Raw genomic sequence first — 20,035 nt, forward strand, 5'->3', positions numbered from 1 at the left:
TATACAGATTTTAAGTAATCACATAACTTAGTAGTAATGATTCATCTTGGTGATGTCTTGTTAAAGCTCTGAGCTAGTTGTGTCTTGCATCCATGCTGCAGGCTGAAATGGGGACAAAAACCATCTCTGTCTTAGAGTGCTGATTAGATATTGCATAAGGGACTCAGCTCTTTTTCCTAGTGGATGCAGAGGCTGACTCTGAAAGGATTAATGTGCCCCATGGGTGGGGACTTTTGAGCTGGCAGGAGCAGACCACAGGTGGAGGAGAATACCTGAAATGAGGGGAGATTTGCTTCAAGGCAGAGGAAAATATGGGGCCTTGCCAGCAGGCTGCTCTTGGCAAAGTCTGCTCTTGCTGACTATAACCTTGGCAGAGACCACATAGAAATCATGCACATGCTAATTCTGCTGATATTCATTAGGCAGCCATTTCCTTTGAGGCCAAAGGCATTTTGCATAAGCTGGCACTTGCCTATGGTCCAGGATTACCCTGGTTTAATCCTGGCTTTGGTTTAGGCAGATTTTTTCATCCCTCTCATGGAATCTCTGTCTGCAGTCCATAAGAGGAACATGTTTTCTTTGACCATGACACGATGGGCCCATAGTGCAGAGCAAAGTGAGAGGAAAGAACATTTTCCCTTTTGGTATGTCAGCCCAGCGCAGTAGGGGATCCTATGTTACAGGCACATGGTATTGTTGGTGGCAAGCTTAAGTGTCATGCTCTTAGCTTTGAATCTCTAGCAAGCCAGAATCTGGACAGCCTGAGGCAAAGGAAGGTCTAAGAAATCGGAGCCACCAGATCATTCCTGGAATGGGGATGTCATAGGAGACCTGTGGCATCAGTTTCCAAGCATTGAGTGATGTCAGTTCAGCCCCATGTGATGAGGAATTAATTTTTTAGCTTCCTTTGCAGGAGGTTCACTGGGTTTTTCAGTCCATGATGGAAGTGGGCTCACATCCCTGGACCTGAACATGAGATTCTGCAAAAAGTCCCAGCAAAAATGTCAGGGACTGTGTGACTGAAGAAGGGGGGTGTGCTTCCCTAACCCTCTGTACCAGGTCTGTGTGCTTCTGGGTCATGTTACAACACAGATTTGAATCAAAACAGGGTTTGAGTTCTGAATAAATTTAAATTCAATTAGCCAAGATTCGTAAAACAGACTTTAGGCAACAGAAATGTTTTTATGTGTGCCTGACTAAGCACATGCACAAAGTTTGTGTGTGGTTCCCTGTCTATGGCAGCCAAGCTAAATGTGGACAGATACAACCTTGTTCTCTCTGTCCCTGCCAGCATGGCCTGAACACATTTCCCTTTTCATTGCTGGATGGCTGTCAGATCTGCTCCATGAACTGCCTTTCCAGGGGAGCAAAGAGCAGTAGCACCAGGGAGAAGGAGGAGGAAACAGGAGAAGGACACATAGAACAGACAATACCGGAGAAGGAAGATGTGATCTTGGTTTAACTGCCATGGTGAGATACTATAAGGGCTTAGTGCAGTCAAATGACACCTGATTTGACCTAGAGACAGCACAGTACGCTCTGTGCTGGGTCTGATCCAAAACAAAGCCTGCCAGATCAGAGCTAATCCTTGGAATACATTTCTGTCAGCAGGGTAAACTTAAGTTGCACCACAGTTTTGCTTCACATGGCTGCATCTTCTTTTTCTGGCACTAGGAGCCCCTGGGATGCATAGGAAGAGGGCAATAGTTTTCTGCTTCCCCAGCTCCACACCAAAGAAATATTTTTCTCTGACAGGCCAGCATGGCAGGGAAAAAATCTATTCCTTGGCACAGACAAAAGGCAGGTCGAGACGTGTATTCCACAGTGATTTTCTGCCTCATAAATTGCAGATCTTGATGGCTGCAAACCCACGTGAAGCACAAAAGCTATTCCCTTAGCAACGGGGGCTATAACAAGAGATCAGAGTAGCTGGAGCTGCCCCCACAGGATGCTGTGTCTTGACTGACCTGCACGCTGCTTTCAGAGTTGGTGATATTTCTGACTGTCTACAACCTTGCCACACGGGGATGTCACCATGGTGGAATTGTCATGGGGAATGAGTGATGCAAGTACAAGCAGCAGGTACTTTGCAGGGTTACTTTTGGAAGGGTATTTATGCTGTCCAAGAGACCATGAGGAGCTCACTTAGCTCATTTGTTGTTACACATGAGTGTTTGAAATCACTTAAAGAATCACCAGCATGGGTATCAGTAAAAAACAGATTTATTGTTAGGCAACAGCATGACAAAGTTCATTGGCAAGATTCACTCTACTATTCACTGGACAGTTGAGGCACACCAAGGAAAAACAAGCAACAACAAAATCAAACAAAATCCAGCCAATCAAAACAGAAATGAGCTGAGAACTATCCATATGTGTGTGTGTGTGAGAAAAAAGGAGAGTGACAGCAAGGATAAAAAGGAATATGGCCTAAAATCCCAACAGCATGCAATAGTACTTTGGCTTAACTTATAACTTAACCTTAATTTAGACCTTAAACTTAACTTATAATTTAACCGTAGCAATTTAACAGAGGAATGACTCTTAACAGTGTTTAACCTAATTTATAACTTTGAAGTTAAACTTAGCGTTTTATCAAAAGAACAAACACTAAGCAGCATTTAACTTAGCTTACAACTTATGACTTTACCTTACTTACAGGCCTAACTTAGATATCTAAGATACTTAAACATCTAAGAAAGCAGCATTTCTCTGAGATTTACCCCAACATATGCACATGTGCATGCACACTGACAAAGATTCCCCTCTAAGGTAGGGAAATACTCACTTTGGATGTCTTTGCACCTCCCCAGTGGTCCAAGGGTTTGGCCCCAAGGAGTAGAGTAGGGGTGTTGGCCTAGGATTCGTTGTCATCCAGTGATTCTCTGAGCACAGCAAACATGAGAGTTGGCTCTGAGAGGCGCCACTCAGAGGGCGATTGCTGGTCACAGCCTGCTGGGGCTCAGGAGAGCTCCAAAGGCCTCATTTTGGATCATTTCTTACAGGGTCACAAGGTGGTGGGTTTTAGTGATAAGAATGTTTCATCCCAGCCACAGTCTGGGTCTGCGCTTTCTTTGGAAGTGTGAGAAGAGGGATGCTTCTGAAGCTCAGGGAAGAAATATAATTTCCAAGGCTGTTCATAAAGAAAACAGGAGCTTGTTAGACCGCAGCAGCTCCTGGGAGCAGCCTGTCTCTAATAAGCACAAGAAGGGCTGAGCCCAGCTGCTGTGGCCAGTGAGGATTCCTCAGCTGCAGTGGGGCCAAGGAAGGGCAGGGGGATGCAGCACCACACCTGAGCTTAGACCTCTTCACTGAGGGGTTTAGGACCTGGTGCTGCCTCTTTCTATGCATACACACAGTGCTGGCATAACTGGGTCTATTGCAGTTAAATTTCCCTAGGGACTGTGTCAAGCAAAGCACTTTCAGAGTGTGTCATTAATCTGTGGGTTTTATAGCTTTGGATCATCTGATATAGGGAAAATTGTAGGGGTAATGCAATCCCTCACCTCCTCAGGTGGGATTGAACTTGCAGGCTAACACTGCAGTTTGGGCAACCAAATGCATTTAGGCAGCATTTTAAATGCTTCACAGTGTCTGAAAAATCCCTGTGTGGCTGTGAGGCCTGACACAGGAGCTGCAGCAGATCCCTAGGAGCAGCTTCACATGAGCTTTTGAAGGCAACATTCAGCAAATTTGAGCACTACATCAATGACTCTGCTTGGGGTCCCATTCTGTCTTCAACACTTTGTGCCTCAAAACTGATCTTCACCCACAAAACTGACAGGGTTTGGAAGTCCAGGTCCCAGTGGTGGGCTGTGCAGTCTATGCTTCCTTTATTTCTCTGGTCTTGGGATATGGGAGTGTGTAAGAAGAGTGTGCCTTTCCCAGCTTCACCTTAATTTTCATCTTTATTTGAAACCTTTGTTGTCCTGCAATCTAAAGGGAGGTGACCCTCATTAATGAGGTTTTCTGTGAACCAGTGAATGTAATTTTGGCATTCCTCATATTAAGATACAGACATTTTCAAGTCCTCCTTAAGACAAATAGAGATTTGGAACAAAGCTGTACTCCTTAGCCTTTCCCTCTATGTTCATGCAAAAGTTAAAACATAAAGATGACAAAAAATTTCTTGAAAAATATTGCATTGCATATATATATATGTATATATGCCCTAGTCTTTTAATAATCTTATAATCCCTGTTCTAAATACCTGCCTTTCTCCTTTCACATTTGTTTTCATTTTCATTCTGTATCCATCTGATTATCATTTCCATACATTTCATATCACTGGGGCTGGAATTTCCCATGTCTTATCTATGTGGCTTTTTTTTTTCTCATTAAGAAAAAAAAAGTTGTTATGTTAAATTCTTTTAATCTGTTTCCATAAAACCTAATGTCTCTGGGGCAGGCTCATTAAATCTTGTGGTTTCCCAGATGATTGCTTGGGGCCTAAAAGACACAGAAACACCAGCCCTTTGTCAGTATATCACCCCTATCAGGTACATTTGTAACATCCCAGGCTTGAAAAAACAGGGCAGACCGATTACAGACCACATTTGGGGGTGGATTTTGTTTGCATATATGTCACTGATAAGTCAAGAAGCTTTTTATTAGGGATATTCCTGTTGTAAAATTTTAATTTCATATAGCCAGGGTATCTGCAGCCTGATCTCCTGACTTGCTGAAACCAGTGACTCTTTGGTTGTTATAGGAGAGTGAAGGCCTATCTGTGAAAATGTATTCATTATCATACATTATCCTGGAGACACTTCCTTGCCAGAATGTCTTTTATCCCCACAACCAAGATGTTTGTTAGTGAGTGAGAAATCCTGGTCCATATCCTTTTGGTATGAGTAGGTAAAAGCATGACACAGAACCATAGAAAGAATGGTTAAGGTTGGAAGGGACCTGCAGGATCATGACTCCAATTTTCAACCCACCACCACCACACATTCATCACCAAACCATGCCCTCAGGTGCCACATACACACGATTTTTGAACACCTGTGGTATGATGACTCCACCATTTCCCTGGGCAGCCTGTTTAGGGCTTTACAATGCTTTTCAGTGAAAAAACTTTTCCCTGTGTCTAATCTAAACCCCTCCTGGGGTGGGATGCCATGATTCAGGCAATGACTTGAGGCAATTTCTCCTTGTCCTATCGCTTGTTGCTTGAGAGACGAGATTGACCCAGCCTGGCAACACCTTCCTGTCAGGAAGTTGAAGAGATGGAAAAGGTCCCCCTGAGCCTCCTTGTCTCCAGACTAAACAACCCCAGCTCCCTCAGTTGCTCCTCATCAAACCTGAGCTCCACATCCTGCCCTTCTCTGCTGCCTTCTCTGGACATACTCTAGCACCTCAGTGTCTTTCCTGTAATGTGAGGGCCTAAACTGATCACAGGCACAAGTCATGGAAAAGTCTGATTGTCGCTTGCAAGGCCATTCAGGTGGCTTGGTGCTTTCTACCTTCTTCTTTCCAACCTGTGCAAAACCAAGGTCATTTGTCTTGTGGCACACACAGCTCTGGACACAGGCAAACAGCATCTGACACTGGTTTCAGAGCTCTCCCATCACTGGTGAAACCAGGTGGGAGGCAGCTGTGTGAGCACCTCCGTGCCACACTGGACAGCTCCTTTAGCTCTGGATGCTGGAGGCCAGCATGGCACCCCATACCCAGCCTGCTCACAGGACCTGAACCCATGTCTCCACATGGTGCTGTGCCACGAGCTCTTCCAGCTGGTGCTGGGCTACCCTAGGCACCTCCATGCTGGGTGCTCTGGAGTTTTGCTTGGATCTCTACCCCCGTCATTCACTGTTTGCTGCTTCTGGATATTTATCTGATGTTTGCTGTAATATTTGGATGCAGAATCACAGAATTGTTTGGGTTGAAGGGACCTTAGAGATCATCTTGTTCCAACTCCTCTGCCATGGGCAGCAATACCCTTCATTAAACCATGTTGCTCAGAGCTTCTTCCAGTCTAGTCCTGAATTCTTGCACATGGGTTTCCACAGCTCCTCTGGACAACCTGTTCCACTGCTTCACTACCCTCACAGCAAAGATATTATTTTTTGGTAATATCTTATCTAAACCTACTCTATTTCAGTTTGGAACGTCCACAGTACTACAACTTGCCAAACAGTTGTTTTGCCTGGAGGCTTGCCTTTCCCAGAACAATGGATGCATTTCCTCATGAATGTGTGAGAAAATGAAAGAATAACTAGACAAATCCAACAATAGATTTTGCTTTATGAAAGTAACTGATGATTCAAAAGAGCCCAGACCAATGCAGGCTTTAAGCTAACATGATCTTCTTAGTGCTGTCATGCTCATTTGGGAATACCTTTATTTTTGATGAATATCAATCAATGAATAATGTTGGACTGGAAAGGGATGGGAAAGATGAGCATCACTTGGAAAGCTGGGATCATGTCTCCTTGAGCTGCAGGGCATGAGTTTCCAAGCTCTTCCTTATGCAATGTGTGATGCTTCACAAAAAAGGCCAGGCAAGAGGAGACAGAAACTGATGCTAAAAGCACATAACACCTGGGCTTACTGGGGATGATGTGTGCATCATGCTAGTTCTCTCTGTTCTGGAGAACTAGGAATCAGCTCAGAAAAGGGGTGAATTTGAGTCTTCTTCTATAGCTGGATGACTTCACCAGACTCAGGAAAAGCCCTGCAACAGAACAGGATGGCATCGATGGGGTAACATGACACTAGTGAAAGATGGAATGCCAGAAATTGTAAGGAGGGTTCAGCCAGTTCCAGATCACTTCAGCTTAAGAAAAAGTGGTAAATGAGGTTGTCTGGCTCTTCACACTTCAAAGATCTCCAGTGTAAAACAGACAGTCTGCATCTGTGTAAATGTTCAAAGAAATGCCTGCTTCCAAATATTTCCCACCATGTGCAGAATTTGGAGCCACAGCATAGCCTTTTGTCTCAAGCCTAGTGGTAACAATTTACTTTTATTTTTCTTGATTTGGCTTCATCTGTCCATTTCCAAGGCAGGTTTTACTCACTTGTGACTCCTGCTTTTCATGATAAAATCTTTTTTCCTATCGGTGCGACTTGGTTAGTAATTGACTGAAGACAAAGAGAAGGTGGAAAACTGATAGAGTGATCTTTTTTTCAGAAAAAAATGCAGTCCAGGGCAAAAATTAATGCCTTGGCCAATTCACATCTCCTGTTTCCAATAATGTAGTCTGTTTTAAGGAGGGTTTCCATGCCAGAGGTGTGCAGATGGGTGCAGTGGATAGCCAGAGGGAAGGAGTAGATGAGTGGCTGAATGAATCTTTGTCCTCCAAAATCCCCCAGAACAGCTTAGCACCTGCAGTGTATCAATGCCTCATCACCAGGTTGTCTTTGGCTGGCTCCTTTATCCCCCCGCAAAACTGGGCTTTTAAAAGAAATGTATAGGTTCCCATTGTTCTCACTAATTCCTTCACAAATTCCAGTGGGATGTAGGAGGCTGCCACTTGTCTGTTGCCTTCCCAGGACCTGGGACCTTCATCATCAGCTCCAGCTATATGGGAGACTTTTTGTGCATAAAGCAGGAAAAAAACAAAGCCATCTAAACACCTTAAATCAAGTTGCCAGTGGCTTGGGGTCAGGCCACTTTTTCAAGGGACAAGAGCAGATCCAGGTTACTTGAGAGGCCACTTAGACATAATTCCTGAAATGCTGACTTTCCATTCCATTTTGAGATTCTGAACCAGTCCCATGAAAAAAAATAAAATGTGTGGATATTAGTATTGTATTAAAAGAGTTCATCTTATGTATTCATTGGGTTTTTGATACCAGACCATGCAGCATTAACATTGGCTTGATGTACCAGTTAGAACTGGTAAACTGGTCTGCCTCAGCTGCCAGCCTGGAACTCTCTCAGTGAATGAACTCTGCTTCTGGTAAAGTTGCACACTGGAGAAGTTCACCAAAGAGGACGTTGAAATATGAATGTCTAATAAGAGGTCTGAATATCTAATCAGGATGTACTTTCTACATCATCCACCAATGGATTAAACAGGTGCTGTTTTCTTGAATGCTCAAAGATGACATTGCTGATGACTCATGCTGGAACAGGAAGTTCATTGAACACACTAACGTGCGTGCAAGTTTATTTTCCTTCAGGATATTTGAAAACAGTTGGATTCCCTGGTGATTATTCCAGCTGAAAAGGTTACTGCTGGTCAGGGTGCCAACAATTCATCAATGTTAATGGCATAAATGGCATAGTGTCAAAGGTAAAATAAAATGTCCCTTGCACTCCTTTAAATGTCTTGATCCCTTGAAAGAGGAAGTTTCATGATTTGATAGTGTTCAGCAATTTGATTCTGTGTATTTTCTCAGGAATGTTGCTGCACAGGTGCAATAACATGTTAACTCCCATAATTTTAGCCACAGAAGAAAGCATTTAGGAAGCAGTTTTATGTTATTACATTCATATTATTTCTAGCCTTCATCTTGTCTTCCCTGGTTCACAAATTCTTTGCCAACAGGAGCTCTCACCTTGAAGGACTGAGCTGGCTGACTGGAAAGTGAACCCTAAAGGGTATTTTTAAGAAAGGCAGATCCAGCACTGGCTGGAAGAGGGAAGGAGCCCCACTTTGGGGAGAGGTACAAGGAGAGGGCTCAGTGCAGCCACCTGGGACCTGGCACTGGCACCATGCCATGTAAGGTCCTCATGGGAAAGTAATATGTGAAAACTGGCACTCTATTACAGGAATGCTGCTCTTCCAGATACACAATAATTTCCTTCCTGACAAACTCTTGATTCTCTGACTCCCATGAGCCATGGGTGTGACTCTGCTCCCTTGAATCCTCTGGGTGCCACCAGCCTTCCCTCCCCAGGTCCTGGTTCAAGCACTGACCCCACATCAGCAATATGTGGGGAGAGGCAATAAAATCCCCTTCTTTCTGGCCTAGGGTTGTCTGGTGAAGCACTGGGGGGAGCACAGCTGAGGGGATACATTGGGAAGCTCCATATCAGGAGTGGCAATTAGATTTATACCGACCTATGCCTTGGCTGGTTCATTTATTTGTGCAATCGCAGCTGAGACAAATGACTGTCAAATAGACCTGGTCTAGTGGAAGGTGAGAGGGTGTTGGAACTAGATGGTCCTTAAGGCCCCTTTCAACCCAAACCACTTTGTGATTATGTGAAAACTTCCTCAGCAATAATCAGTGAGCACATGGTGAGACTCCTGCCTGGGGCCAGGTGCAGTAACCACTGCAGGGAGTGGTTGGAGTTGGCAAACGAGCTTGCAAAGCCACTCTCCATCATTTACCAACAGTCATGGCTCACTGGTGAGGTTCCGGATGACTGGAAGCTGGCCAATGTGATACCCATTCACAAAAAAGGTGCAAAGGAAGATCCTGGTAATTATAGACCAGTCAGCCTGACCTCAGTACCTGGCAAAATAATGGAACAGTTTATATTAAGCGCCATCACGCAAAATTTACAAGATGGCCAGGGTATCAGACCCAGCCAGCACGGATTTAGGAGGGGTAGGTCATGTTTGACCAACCTGGTCACCTTTTATGACCAGGTAACCCGCCTGGTGGATGCAGGGAAGGCTGTAGATGTTGTTTACTTGGATTTCAGCAAGGCCTTTGACACTGTCCCCCCCAGCATACTCCTAGACAAGCTGGCAGGCCGTGGCTTGGACAGGAACACTCTTTGCTGGGTTCAGAACTGGCTGCATGGCCGGGCCCAGAGAGTGGTGGTGAATGGTGCTGCATCCAGCTGGCGAGCAGTCACCAGTGGTGTCCCTCAGGGATCTGTGCTGGGGCCAGTTCTGTTTAATATTTTTATTGATGACATGGATGAGGGTTTAGAGTCCTTTATTAGCAAATTTGCAGATGACACTAAGCTGGGAACATGTGTTGATCTGTTAGAGGGACAGAGGGCTTTGCAGAGGGACTTGGAATGGTTGGATGGATGGGCAGAATCTAATGGGATGAAGTTCAATAAGTCCAAGTGCCGAGTCCTGCACTTCGGCCACAATAACCCCTGCAATGTTATAGGCTGGGGACGGTGTGGCTGGACAGTGCTCAGGTGGAAAGGGACCTGGGGGTGCTGGTTGACAGTCGGCTGAACATGAGCCAGCAGTGTGCCCAGGTGGCCAAGAAAGTCAATGGCATCCTGGCTAGTATCAGGAACAGTGTGGCCAGCAGGAGCAGGGAGGTCATTCTTCCCCTGTACTCAGCACTGGTGAGGCCTCACCTTGAGTATTGCGTCCAGTTCTGGGCCCCTCACTTTAGGAGGGACGTTGAGATGCTTGAGAGTGTCCAAAGGAGAGCAACGAGGCTGGTGAGGGGCTTGGAACACAAGCCATATAAAGAACAACTGGGGGAGCTGGGGTTGTTCAGCCTGGAGAAAAGGAGACTCAGGGATGACCTTATCACTCTCTTCAACTTCCTGAAGGGTGGCTGTGGTGAGCTGGGGGTCGGTCTCTTTCTCCGGGCAACAACAGACAGAACAAGAGGACACAGTCTCAAGCTGCGCCAAGGGAGATACAGGCTAGAATTAAGGAGGAAGTATTTTACAGAAAGAGTGGTCAAATACTGGAATCATCTACCAAGGGAGGTGGTAGAGTCACCATCCCTCGAAGAGTTTAAAAAAAGACTGGATGTGGCACTTGGTGCCATGATCTAGTTGAGGTGTTAGAACATGAGTTGGACTCGATGATCTTAAAGGTCTCTTCCAACCTAGAATTTCTGTGATTCTGTGATTCTGAGTTGCTGTGTTGTTTCCTTGTCTGGTTAACCAGACGGTTTTTGCCAGTCTCTGTTCTGGAGAACTAGGAATCAGCTCAGAAAATGGGTTGATTTGAGTTTTCTTCTATAGCTTTCTTTATGGGCTGGATGACTTCACCATTGCAATGTCATAACACATTGTGGTTCTGTCTTCTTGCATTATGGTTAAACGGAGGTCAGGGGACACCTTTGCTCTACTGCTCCCACAGAACCGGTGCCTGGGCTTTTGGAACACTGCTTATTTACTGGAGGTATTACTCAGGCATGTTCTTTCACTGGACGTGTTAGAGCTGTTGGAGTCTCAGACAGCCCTGTGTTAGCATAGCTCAAATGTTAGCCCAGTGAGGAGGGGAAGTTAGCATTGTCTTCTAAAGAGAAGAAAAGGAGACACGTTGTGGTTACGAATGGCCATGGTGATGGTCCCTGCAGCCTTTTCCAGGGTCTATGTCCTGGTGATGTGGGTAAGGGGTGACATCCCTGCTGTGGCTGCCAGTACTGTGGGTGACCCTTTGGGTGCAGCTGAGCACCCCAGCCTTGTGTACAGGGCTTCATCCTGAGCGCCAATTTGTCTGCCATTGCAGAAAGGGCTTTGCTGGCTCTGGGCTGCTTTAGGGGAGCCCTTGTCACCGTGCTGCAGTGACTGTGAGGGACGAGGGCTGGCAGCCACTCTGTGCTTGCCTGGGTCCAGGGCTCTGTTGGATTCACCCTTCACCCAGGCACATCCTCTCCTCCTGGTTCCTTCTCAAGTGTTTCATCACAGGAAGAGGGTGCTCGTCTTGGCCCCAGCTGATCTCACCATCAGAGGGTTTATCCTTAGCTCTGACCTCACTTCTTCTTTTTTAAAGCCAACATTGTAATTCTCCCTTAGGAATCCTCCCTTTGAACACCAATTAGGACTGTGCAAGGCTTTCATTCAGTATCTCCTACAGGAACTGTTAACCCCAGTTCTTCTAGCCTTTACTTTCTTTGTCACAATTTTGTCACTTTGATTTATTTTTCAGAGCTTTCTGACCTGGGTTCTTCAGCTGTGATATAAATCTGATATATTATTTTCATGCTTTGAAGAGATACCTTTATGTTTGGGCTGTTGGAATGAGAGAAAATGGCATTAGGTTGTGCCATGAGAGATTTTTATTGGATATTAAGATTAGCACTATTGGATTGATGGCTCGACTCAATGTTCTTAAAGGTCTTTTCCAACCTAAATAATTCCTGATTTTATGATACCCATTGGAATTTTCTGCTACAACTCTGCAGGACAAATTCACATTTTTTTTTTTTAGATGCTCTAGCATCTAGAGGGATGTCTTTCTTCTGCTGATCATAGAATGATTTTCCTTTTCATTTTGTCCCTTTTCATCTCCCCTTCCTACCAATGCTATTTTCAGGGTTGGATTTTTAACTTTTCTTGTGTCACAGATTCTCTGACCTCCCCAGCCTCTGTCTCACCTCCCTGAAGATATGAATGCTGTGTTATCATCCTTCTCTCCTTCTGGAAACACGGACACACTGCAGATGGCAGGCACTTTATGCACACCATGAAATTAAAATATAAGAACCAATTTCGAAGGAATCTTGAGAGAGAGCATCTAATCCATCTCTCAGCCCTGGAGCAGGATCCTATCAACTGATATAATCCCCTAATAAATACTGGTCTAGTCTGTTTTTCCAAGCCACCCAAGATGGAGGATCCACACCTTCCCAGGCAATCAGCTTCACTATTGCCACTGTTTGAAAATTCCCCCAATATCTAATGTAAACCCTCCATGACAGTTTTTCCTATCCAGCCCTGTAGACCTGTATGATGTGACTGGGAGTACCCTGATCACCTTTGTTTTCACCTTCTCTAATAAGTGTTATTTTCCAGGTCTCTTATTGCTGCAGATGGTGCCTCCTCCTTGCTGTGCTTGGTTTCATCCCTAAAAAACACACAAAAAGGCTGCAGCTTCATACCCTCCCTCCCTGAGAGGTGGGAAACAGGTGAGTTCTGTATGATTCAGTGAGACTAGTGTGCTCATATTGCTCAGGGAAAGCCCCCAAGCACTTGACTAATCATCTTAAATGAAAGGGCATGAAATTAAAACCACCAGAGGCAGTCACATCTTCTCATCTTCCTATCTGTATCTGCAGTCCCATATTTAGTCAAATGGCAGAATCACCCCTATCTATGTACCCCTGCGTGGGGACATGATTTTATTCTTTGTGAGGTTTAAGACCAATAAGAAATTAATTTTAATCCTGAACAGGCAGCAGTCAGGACTTTGATTTGATTTTAACATATCTACTGCATCATGAGACCATTTCTGAGCTGAAAAGATTTCTGGGTGAAGATATAATTCTCCCTGGTTTCCTTGTGATACCATCTTTATGGACAATGGGGGACCAAGGCTCTTACCCAGTGTGATTCCCATTCTTACAGCACTGTGGGCTTAGCTAAGAAAGTGGTCCCACTGGACTAAATATATCGGGAAATGTCAGAGGACAGCTGTCCTTTGAAGACGTTATTCTCAAATGGGAAAGGAGCATGAGGGCACTTCAGTTCTTCCCGTCTGTCAATGCAAAAAGTCCTGGAGGGTCTGTGTCCAATACGGTGCAGGACAAGAGGATATCTTCAGGGTAGGGTGTGGTTTCAGTGAGGCAGCACATCCTGGTAAAACCTGCCCATGGGGCGGGAACCCTGTGGGCCAGTGCCAAGTTGGTCACTGCCACTTCTCATTAGCCCATCATGAGATGCCAGGGCATGGAAAACTGCTATAACCTTACCTGATCTGGGACCAGGCTGTCTTGCATCCGTAATTTCTCTATGCTGACTTGGTTTAATTTAAAGCCCGGAAGGACAATAGGAGACTTCCTTATCAACTGCCAAGTGTTTTATATCAAAACACAAACGCTGGAGTACTGGCTTTGCTGCTCTGACATATTCAGCCCCCAGAACCCTTGACTGAGCCTGCTCCAAGCTGTGCTTTGGCAGTCACTTTGCAAACTGGAGCTGCACTCTAGCTTGGAGAAGAAGTTCACTGCTTTGGCACTGTTGCTTTCACACTGTACTGTAAGCATGAGAGCTCCTGACTCTATGATAGGAATGACAAAATGGGAAACCAACCACCAAAAACTCAACAGGGGAATTTCCTGGCTGCTCCTTGCTGTACTTTGTTTTTTTGGGCCTGACAGTGAGATCACCAGGGCTTTTCAAATGGTTTCCTCTCCATCATCCATATAGATGGTGGAGGCTGAACATCGCTCAAAGTCTTTACCAGAGACATACCTGGTATCACCAGGAATGCCAGTCTTACCCCACAGGATGCACGCTCTAAACAGGGCAAAACCAAACAGCATCACTCATGTGAAGAAAAAGGCAAAGCCTGTGCTTTAAAAGAAAAAGCAAACACTGGTGTTAGTGCCCAGCAGTATATATATAATGTTCAGAAAACTTCCCCAACCTCTACTTCCCTAAAACACCCCTTTCCTCCCAGTTTATAAAGCCCTTGTGGCACACAGTGCTTTGTTGGGTGAGGTTTGGCAGCTCCCTGTGCTTACGTCCCATCAGCATGAGGGTATCCCTTGGACTCAGCTTCCTCCTGGCTTTCCTGGACCCAGGTGAGTTTTTCACTGGGACCTGTGGGATTGTGAGCCATGAAAGAGGTCTGGGAATGGAGTGTGTGAGGCAATTGCTGCCATCTGAGCCACGAACTCTCCTCATCTTGGGGGATTTGCACTGCACAGGGAAGAGGGTGACTGGTCTTGGGGGATCTTTGGTCCCATGAGTCAATGTGCAGATGAGGGTGTTGGCATTAACAAAGTGAGTTCACAGTCTGATTTTGTGTGGTGCTCACTGGTGGTACAGCCAGGACAGACACCAGAGTGACTCAGGTTGCCCTGAGGCAGCCAGACCTTTGGAAAGCTGAATCGATCTCCAAGCTCATTTATTTTACTCAGGTCCAGGGCTGTGTGACATTTTGGACATCATGTCATCTCAGCTGTCCTTCAGCTCTGCTCCAGAAAAGCACAGCTCTCTTGGAGGACTTGGGTCACAGCAGATGGCATGGCCACTGCAAGGTGCCTTGGTTGGCACCTGGGTTTAGGTGACACATGCCCTGGGCCTGTTCATCTACACACTGGACTCTGTGGGTGTGTGTCATGGAAGAGATCCTGTTTGCTCTCTGTTGAAAAACATGCTGTTCCTTTCTAAGTGTTTCCTGAAGAATATCTGATATTCTGGTCTGCTTAAAGTGTTCCAGCAGGTATCTGGTGAAGTGGTTTCCCCTAATGCCTACAAAGAAATAAACAAAGAGATAATGCTTACAGAGAAAGCCTGCAGTTTGTACAGAGCACGGCCAGTGCCTGCTGGCAGCTCTTGTTCCCCAGCCACTCAGGTGCCCTTATTCTCTACGAAGAGAAAATCTGGGGTCTGTGAATCCAGGAACACCTGAGTGCCTGCCAGGATGAAGGGTTTGCAGGGCTGCTGTTGTCAGCAACTCTGGAAAAGCCCAGCACAGATTGCACAATGAAACATGAGGGAAGAGAAATGTGAAAAGTGCTGATCAATGCTGAAATCAAACATCAGGGAAAGAGGAAGTGAGATCCCTTATGGCTGCTGCTCAGGAATGTGTCCTCCTCTCCCCAGGGACCTGCCTTCAGTGTGAGGTATGTCACAGTATGGGAAAAAGCTGCTCTGGCCCCATGAAAACCTGCACTGGTGGTGAAGACACTTGTGGCATTATTCTGCATGAAGTCCTAATAGGTGAGACATCCTCTAAGCCAGAGTGGCTTTCAGAGTGGGGCTAGCATAGGGACTTGCCTTTCTCTCCCTGGTTCTGTTACTGTACGGACTGTACGGTCCATCCTTGGATAACCTGTTCCTTTTTCTTTTACTGACAGAAGACCCAGAGATCAGGATAGTCTGGGACAGGAAAAGCTCTTTATTCTTCTATTTTGAGAAGCAGTTTTCTAGTGCGAGGGTTTGGTTCTTAGTTGTGGAGGAAAGGACCAAAACCTCATAGTGGGGGGACACACTGGCTTTTAATTCTGGTGAAGGTGAATAGTTGAGTCAGGAAGTTGGGAGATTCAACCTTGACTTACACTAAGGTGCTGACACCGAGTACTGGGGATGCACTGGTGATGTGTGGAGAGAGAAGCCTGCCTGTCCTCAAGCTGGGATGGGGACACCATGCAATCCTGGAGTGCCACCAGGGCTGAGCTATCACCTTATCATAGTAATCATCATCATCATCAATCAGTTTAGGTTGGAAGAAACCTTGAAGATCATCTAGTTTCAAACCCCCTGCTCTGGGCAGGGAGACCTTCCAGTAGACCAGGTTGCTTAGAGCCCCATCCAACTTGGCCTTAAACACTGCCAGAGATGGGAGACACACACAGCTTCCCCTGGCAACTTGTTCCAGTGCCTCACCACCCTCATTGTCTAGAATTTCATCTTAATATCTAATCTTCTTTTAGTCTGATGCCATTCCCTCTAGCCCTATTCGTTCATGTCCTTGTCAAAAGCCCCTGTCCAGCTCTCTTGTAGCTCCTTTAGGCACTGGAAGTTGCTATGAGGTCTCTAGAGGAGCCTGCCCTTCTCCAGGCTGAACAACCCCAGCTCTTTCAGCTTGTCCTCAGAGGAAATGTTGTCAACCAGTAACCACGTCCCTGTAGCTGATAAGTCAAAGCTGATGCTGAGCCCTAACACAGCTGGACACTGAGTAGTGTTAGAGGCATGGCCCAGCCTCAGTGATGTGATTGTTACCTTTTAGACTGGAGTCTGGCTCATATCCTACCAGCTTTGGTGCTGGCAGCTCCAGTGCCTGCCTTCTTCTGCTGCTGCACCCACCTTTCATCCTCCAAGCACTTCAGCAGACTCAGTTTAACCATTCTCCTCCCCTTTACACCCTCTGGGTTTGGCTGATGGGTGGACCATGTCAGGATGCTTGTGGCTGGGATGGACTGTGCGCTCTGCAGATTTTACACAGGCTAAGCAAGCCTGTGCTTTGGGTCAGAGGCACGTGTCACATCCTCATCTCTGCAGTGTCCTGGCTCACAGTGGTGCTTCTCAGGGGGCTTAGGGGTCCCTCTTAGGCCCTGGGACAGCTGCCTAGAAGTTGGTACATGAACTAACGGGAGGGAAAGCAAGTTACTTTGTGTTGAAAAACTTGGCATTGCCTTCTGCTTCGTGACAGGGGGGATGGCCATCTCTTCATCCATCAAGTCCTGCCTGCCATCCCACGTCTGCAACCTTGGTCCCGTCACTGTGAACTATGGGAAGGTGAAAGCAAAGAGCCACTTGGTTTGCTGCATGGGTGATGACTGTCGGACCACCTCTGTGTCATGTAAACTCTTTATTTTCCTTGCAGCCCTTCCCCTCTCTGTCTGATCCACCCCATGGTGAGGCCATCACCTGTGTTATTCCTCTCATTCCCTCACTGAAAGCAGCTACAGCCCCTGCCTTTCATTCCAGTGCCGCCAGATAATGATGTGCCCAATGGATATCAGTGTCCTGCCTGCTACAGTGTGGACTCCTTTCAGTGTGGCAATGAAGTTGTAAACTGCACTGGATCTGAAGACCAATGTGTTGACCTTGCTGGGTTAATGAATGCAGGTAACTGCCTATCATTTGGGGCTGTTTTTCATCTTCTTGGTAAAGTGGGTGAAATTAGTCTAAGATAAAGCTCTACTGAGATAAGAATGGGCTAAAGGTGTGAAATAAAAAAAAAAAAAGGGAAGATATAAGGAACTTAAAGCTGAAAACTGAAAACTTTAGGCTGATCAAAGGGCAGGTGTCATTTTCCTTTCCCTCTTCCCAGTCAGGCATGGATAATTGCTGGAATTCTTCATAACATGGCATAACTGAGACCAAGAGTGGAACTGGTTTCTTGGGGCAACCTGGTACATGGGTGTGTAACAAACCTGACCAAGCCCCTGAACCTGCTGGCCCTAGCTAGGATGTATGAGGGTGAGCCTGGATCTGAGCCAGTTGCAAGCTCCGTGGAGGATCAAATGGAGCTTTGCAGAAACATTGCTTTTCCCATGGGGTAACACCAGTCATGTGGGAAAAGACACAGTTGCAGTGGTGCTTTTGCATGAGGAAAGCCAGGGACAGGTCCCCTGCCTTGAAGTCCAGCCTTTGAACAGCTCCATCAGAAATCTTTTTCCCACCTTAGGTCCTGTAATTAGAGAGAGGAAAGTAGACAGCAATTTTTCTGGTCACTCTCCTTTCCATCCCTGCTGCAGGTAAAAGACTTCCACCTGCCATGGCACACTTGTGCTCCTGCAGGCAGGGAAAAAACCCATGGAAATGAAGGGCAGCAACCAGCTGTAGGAGCAGACTGAAAAACAATTATCTTGTATATGGTTATGGATGAAGTTCCTTTGACTTGATAATATTGCTTGGTGATGATGTGGTGCCTGAAGGTCCTTCCTATAGACTTTACTAATGTGCTGTCCAAACCCTGAATTAGATCATGTTTCACAGAGACAACATGAAGGAAAATAAGAATTTTCATAGTCACAGCAATGAAAATAGAGTGGTAAAATTAATTCAGTGTATGACTGAAATAAAAAATCCTCCCAACTTGTCTTAACTTGATTGATCAGCCACTGTGAATGGGGAAGGCCTCTGCAGTGTGATAAACTGTGCAGAGAAAGCAGCAGTGTAGGGGAGCACAGGAAGGTGAGGAGCTAATGGAATGCCTTTATTTGTATTTGAGATAAAATTGTCCAACAAAGTATTCCAGACCTCTATAATCTGCACAGCAGAGACACATGAACAACACTAGCAAAAGCAAGCAGCAGGAGCAAGAATATCTGAGTGGAGAGTTGGGCACTCAGCACCTGCTTGGATCTCCTCTCATAAATGCTCCAGTGGTGGCAAAGGACATGTTCAGGGTTTCAGTGGGCCTGTCAGTAGGTTTCTCTCTTGGTTTGGCTAAAATACTATAAAGACTTTGAGAAATAATTCCTCTTAATAAATGGCTCAGGCTGTCTTGTCACTGAGACTTCTCAACTCCATATCAAATCTGACTGAGAGAAAGTTGTCCAGTTTGAATGTCATGAGAGGGTCAGAGAGAGAAGGAGACAATGAATACCTGGTGTACTGCTACACAGCCCTTTAGGAAGCCAAGTTTGGGCAGGAGAATCTTTAAACATGAGAAAGAGAACTACTTAATACATTTTCACTTTTTAAATTTAAATGCTTAGAATTTTTAAAAGTCATCTTTATTTAGCAGAAAGAAAGAAGACAAACCTTAAATTACTTGTATTTCGAGTAAACCAAGATGGCCTTGCTGTTTCCTCAGCTTTGTTCACGGGATGGGAACAGATAGTGCTGGTGGGTTTGGAACCAACTGGATGTAATGAATGGGCAGTTCTTAGGTTGGAAATGGGCACTCCACTGGCCAGGGTGGGATTAATGACGGGAATTGGATCCCCTGATACATACCATGCATTTCTTCTATTTCCCTACACAGGTGGACTGTCTCTGAAAGCTGCCATGAAGGGTTGCACCACCATTTCTGAATGCACCATGGTAGGAGATGGCAAAAACAGCCTGGGGATGATGGACATAAAGCTGAAACGGTTCCAGTGCAGACCAGCTTCTGCTATGTACAGCGTGGTGTACAGTGCTGGGGGTGCCCCTACACACACGATCTTCCTTCCTGTCCTATCAGGATTCATCCTGGAGAAGGCACTTTTCTGACTCTCACTGGTGCTGGGTTGAGCAAAACCCACAGCAAACCCCAGCTGGTTTGTAACTTAGACCTTTTTGCTGTAGCTTCTTCTGCATGGGGATTTTATTTTCAGATTAGCTCTTCTTTTATATTTTCACAGAATAAAGACAGCACTTACACTTTTGTTTCCTTGTTGATTTAATCTCATTTAAACCTTCATCAGTTCAATTGTGGTTGGTTTTGTGTTGCATTCTCTCACTGCTTTGTCCATACTGAGACCATATGAGACTGTGTGAAGTCTTCAAACCCTTCACAGGAATTGGGTGCTCTCAAGCCAGCCTTAGAGTCTACATCCACTATCTCAGTATAAGTGGCAACTTACAAAAACGACTTTTCCAGGCTCTGGAAAGGACTGGACACAAGTTCCTGAGAGGTTCATTCCAAGTAGAAATGTCACTTGCCCCTTTTTCCAATGCTTGTATGTTGTTGGTCCAAGCAGGAGCCTGAGTCCCTCAGCCCAAAGGGCTGTTCCTGGCCCTGGGCCAGAAACAGTATTTGCTTCAGAGTACAAGACACTGCAGTAAGCAATCTGCACCTGGCAAGAAGCTGCCTTACCAGAC

General features: G+C 45.7%; 1 protein-coding gene across 1 annotated transcript; it reads left to right on the plus strand.

Annotated features, from left to right (window-relative positions):
• Positions 1 to 14,251: 14,251 nt before the first annotated feature.
• Positions 14,252 to 19,581, plus strand: LOC131571478 (phospholipase A2 inhibitor NAI-like). Its single transcript, XM_058824215.1, has 5 exons — positions 14,252 to 14,352; positions 15,380 to 15,496; positions 16,929 to 17,078; positions 17,207 to 17,347; positions 19,215 to 19,581. Exons 1-5 carry the CDS (start codon positions 14,304 to 14,306, stop codon positions 19,442 to 19,444), a joined length of 687 nt encoding a protein of 228 aa, XP_058680198.1. The 5' UTR covers positions 14,252 to 14,303; the 3' UTR covers positions 19,445 to 19,581.
• Positions 19,582 to 20,035: the final 454 nt, after the last annotated feature.

This window comes from Ammospiza caudacuta, chromosome Z (assembly GCF_027887145.1).
Source record: "Ammospiza caudacuta isolate bAmmCau1 chromosome Z, bAmmCau1.pri, whole genome shotgun sequence".
Taxonomy (NCBI): domain Eukaryota; kingdom Metazoa; phylum Chordata; class Aves; order Passeriformes; family Passerellidae; genus Ammospiza; species Ammospiza caudacuta.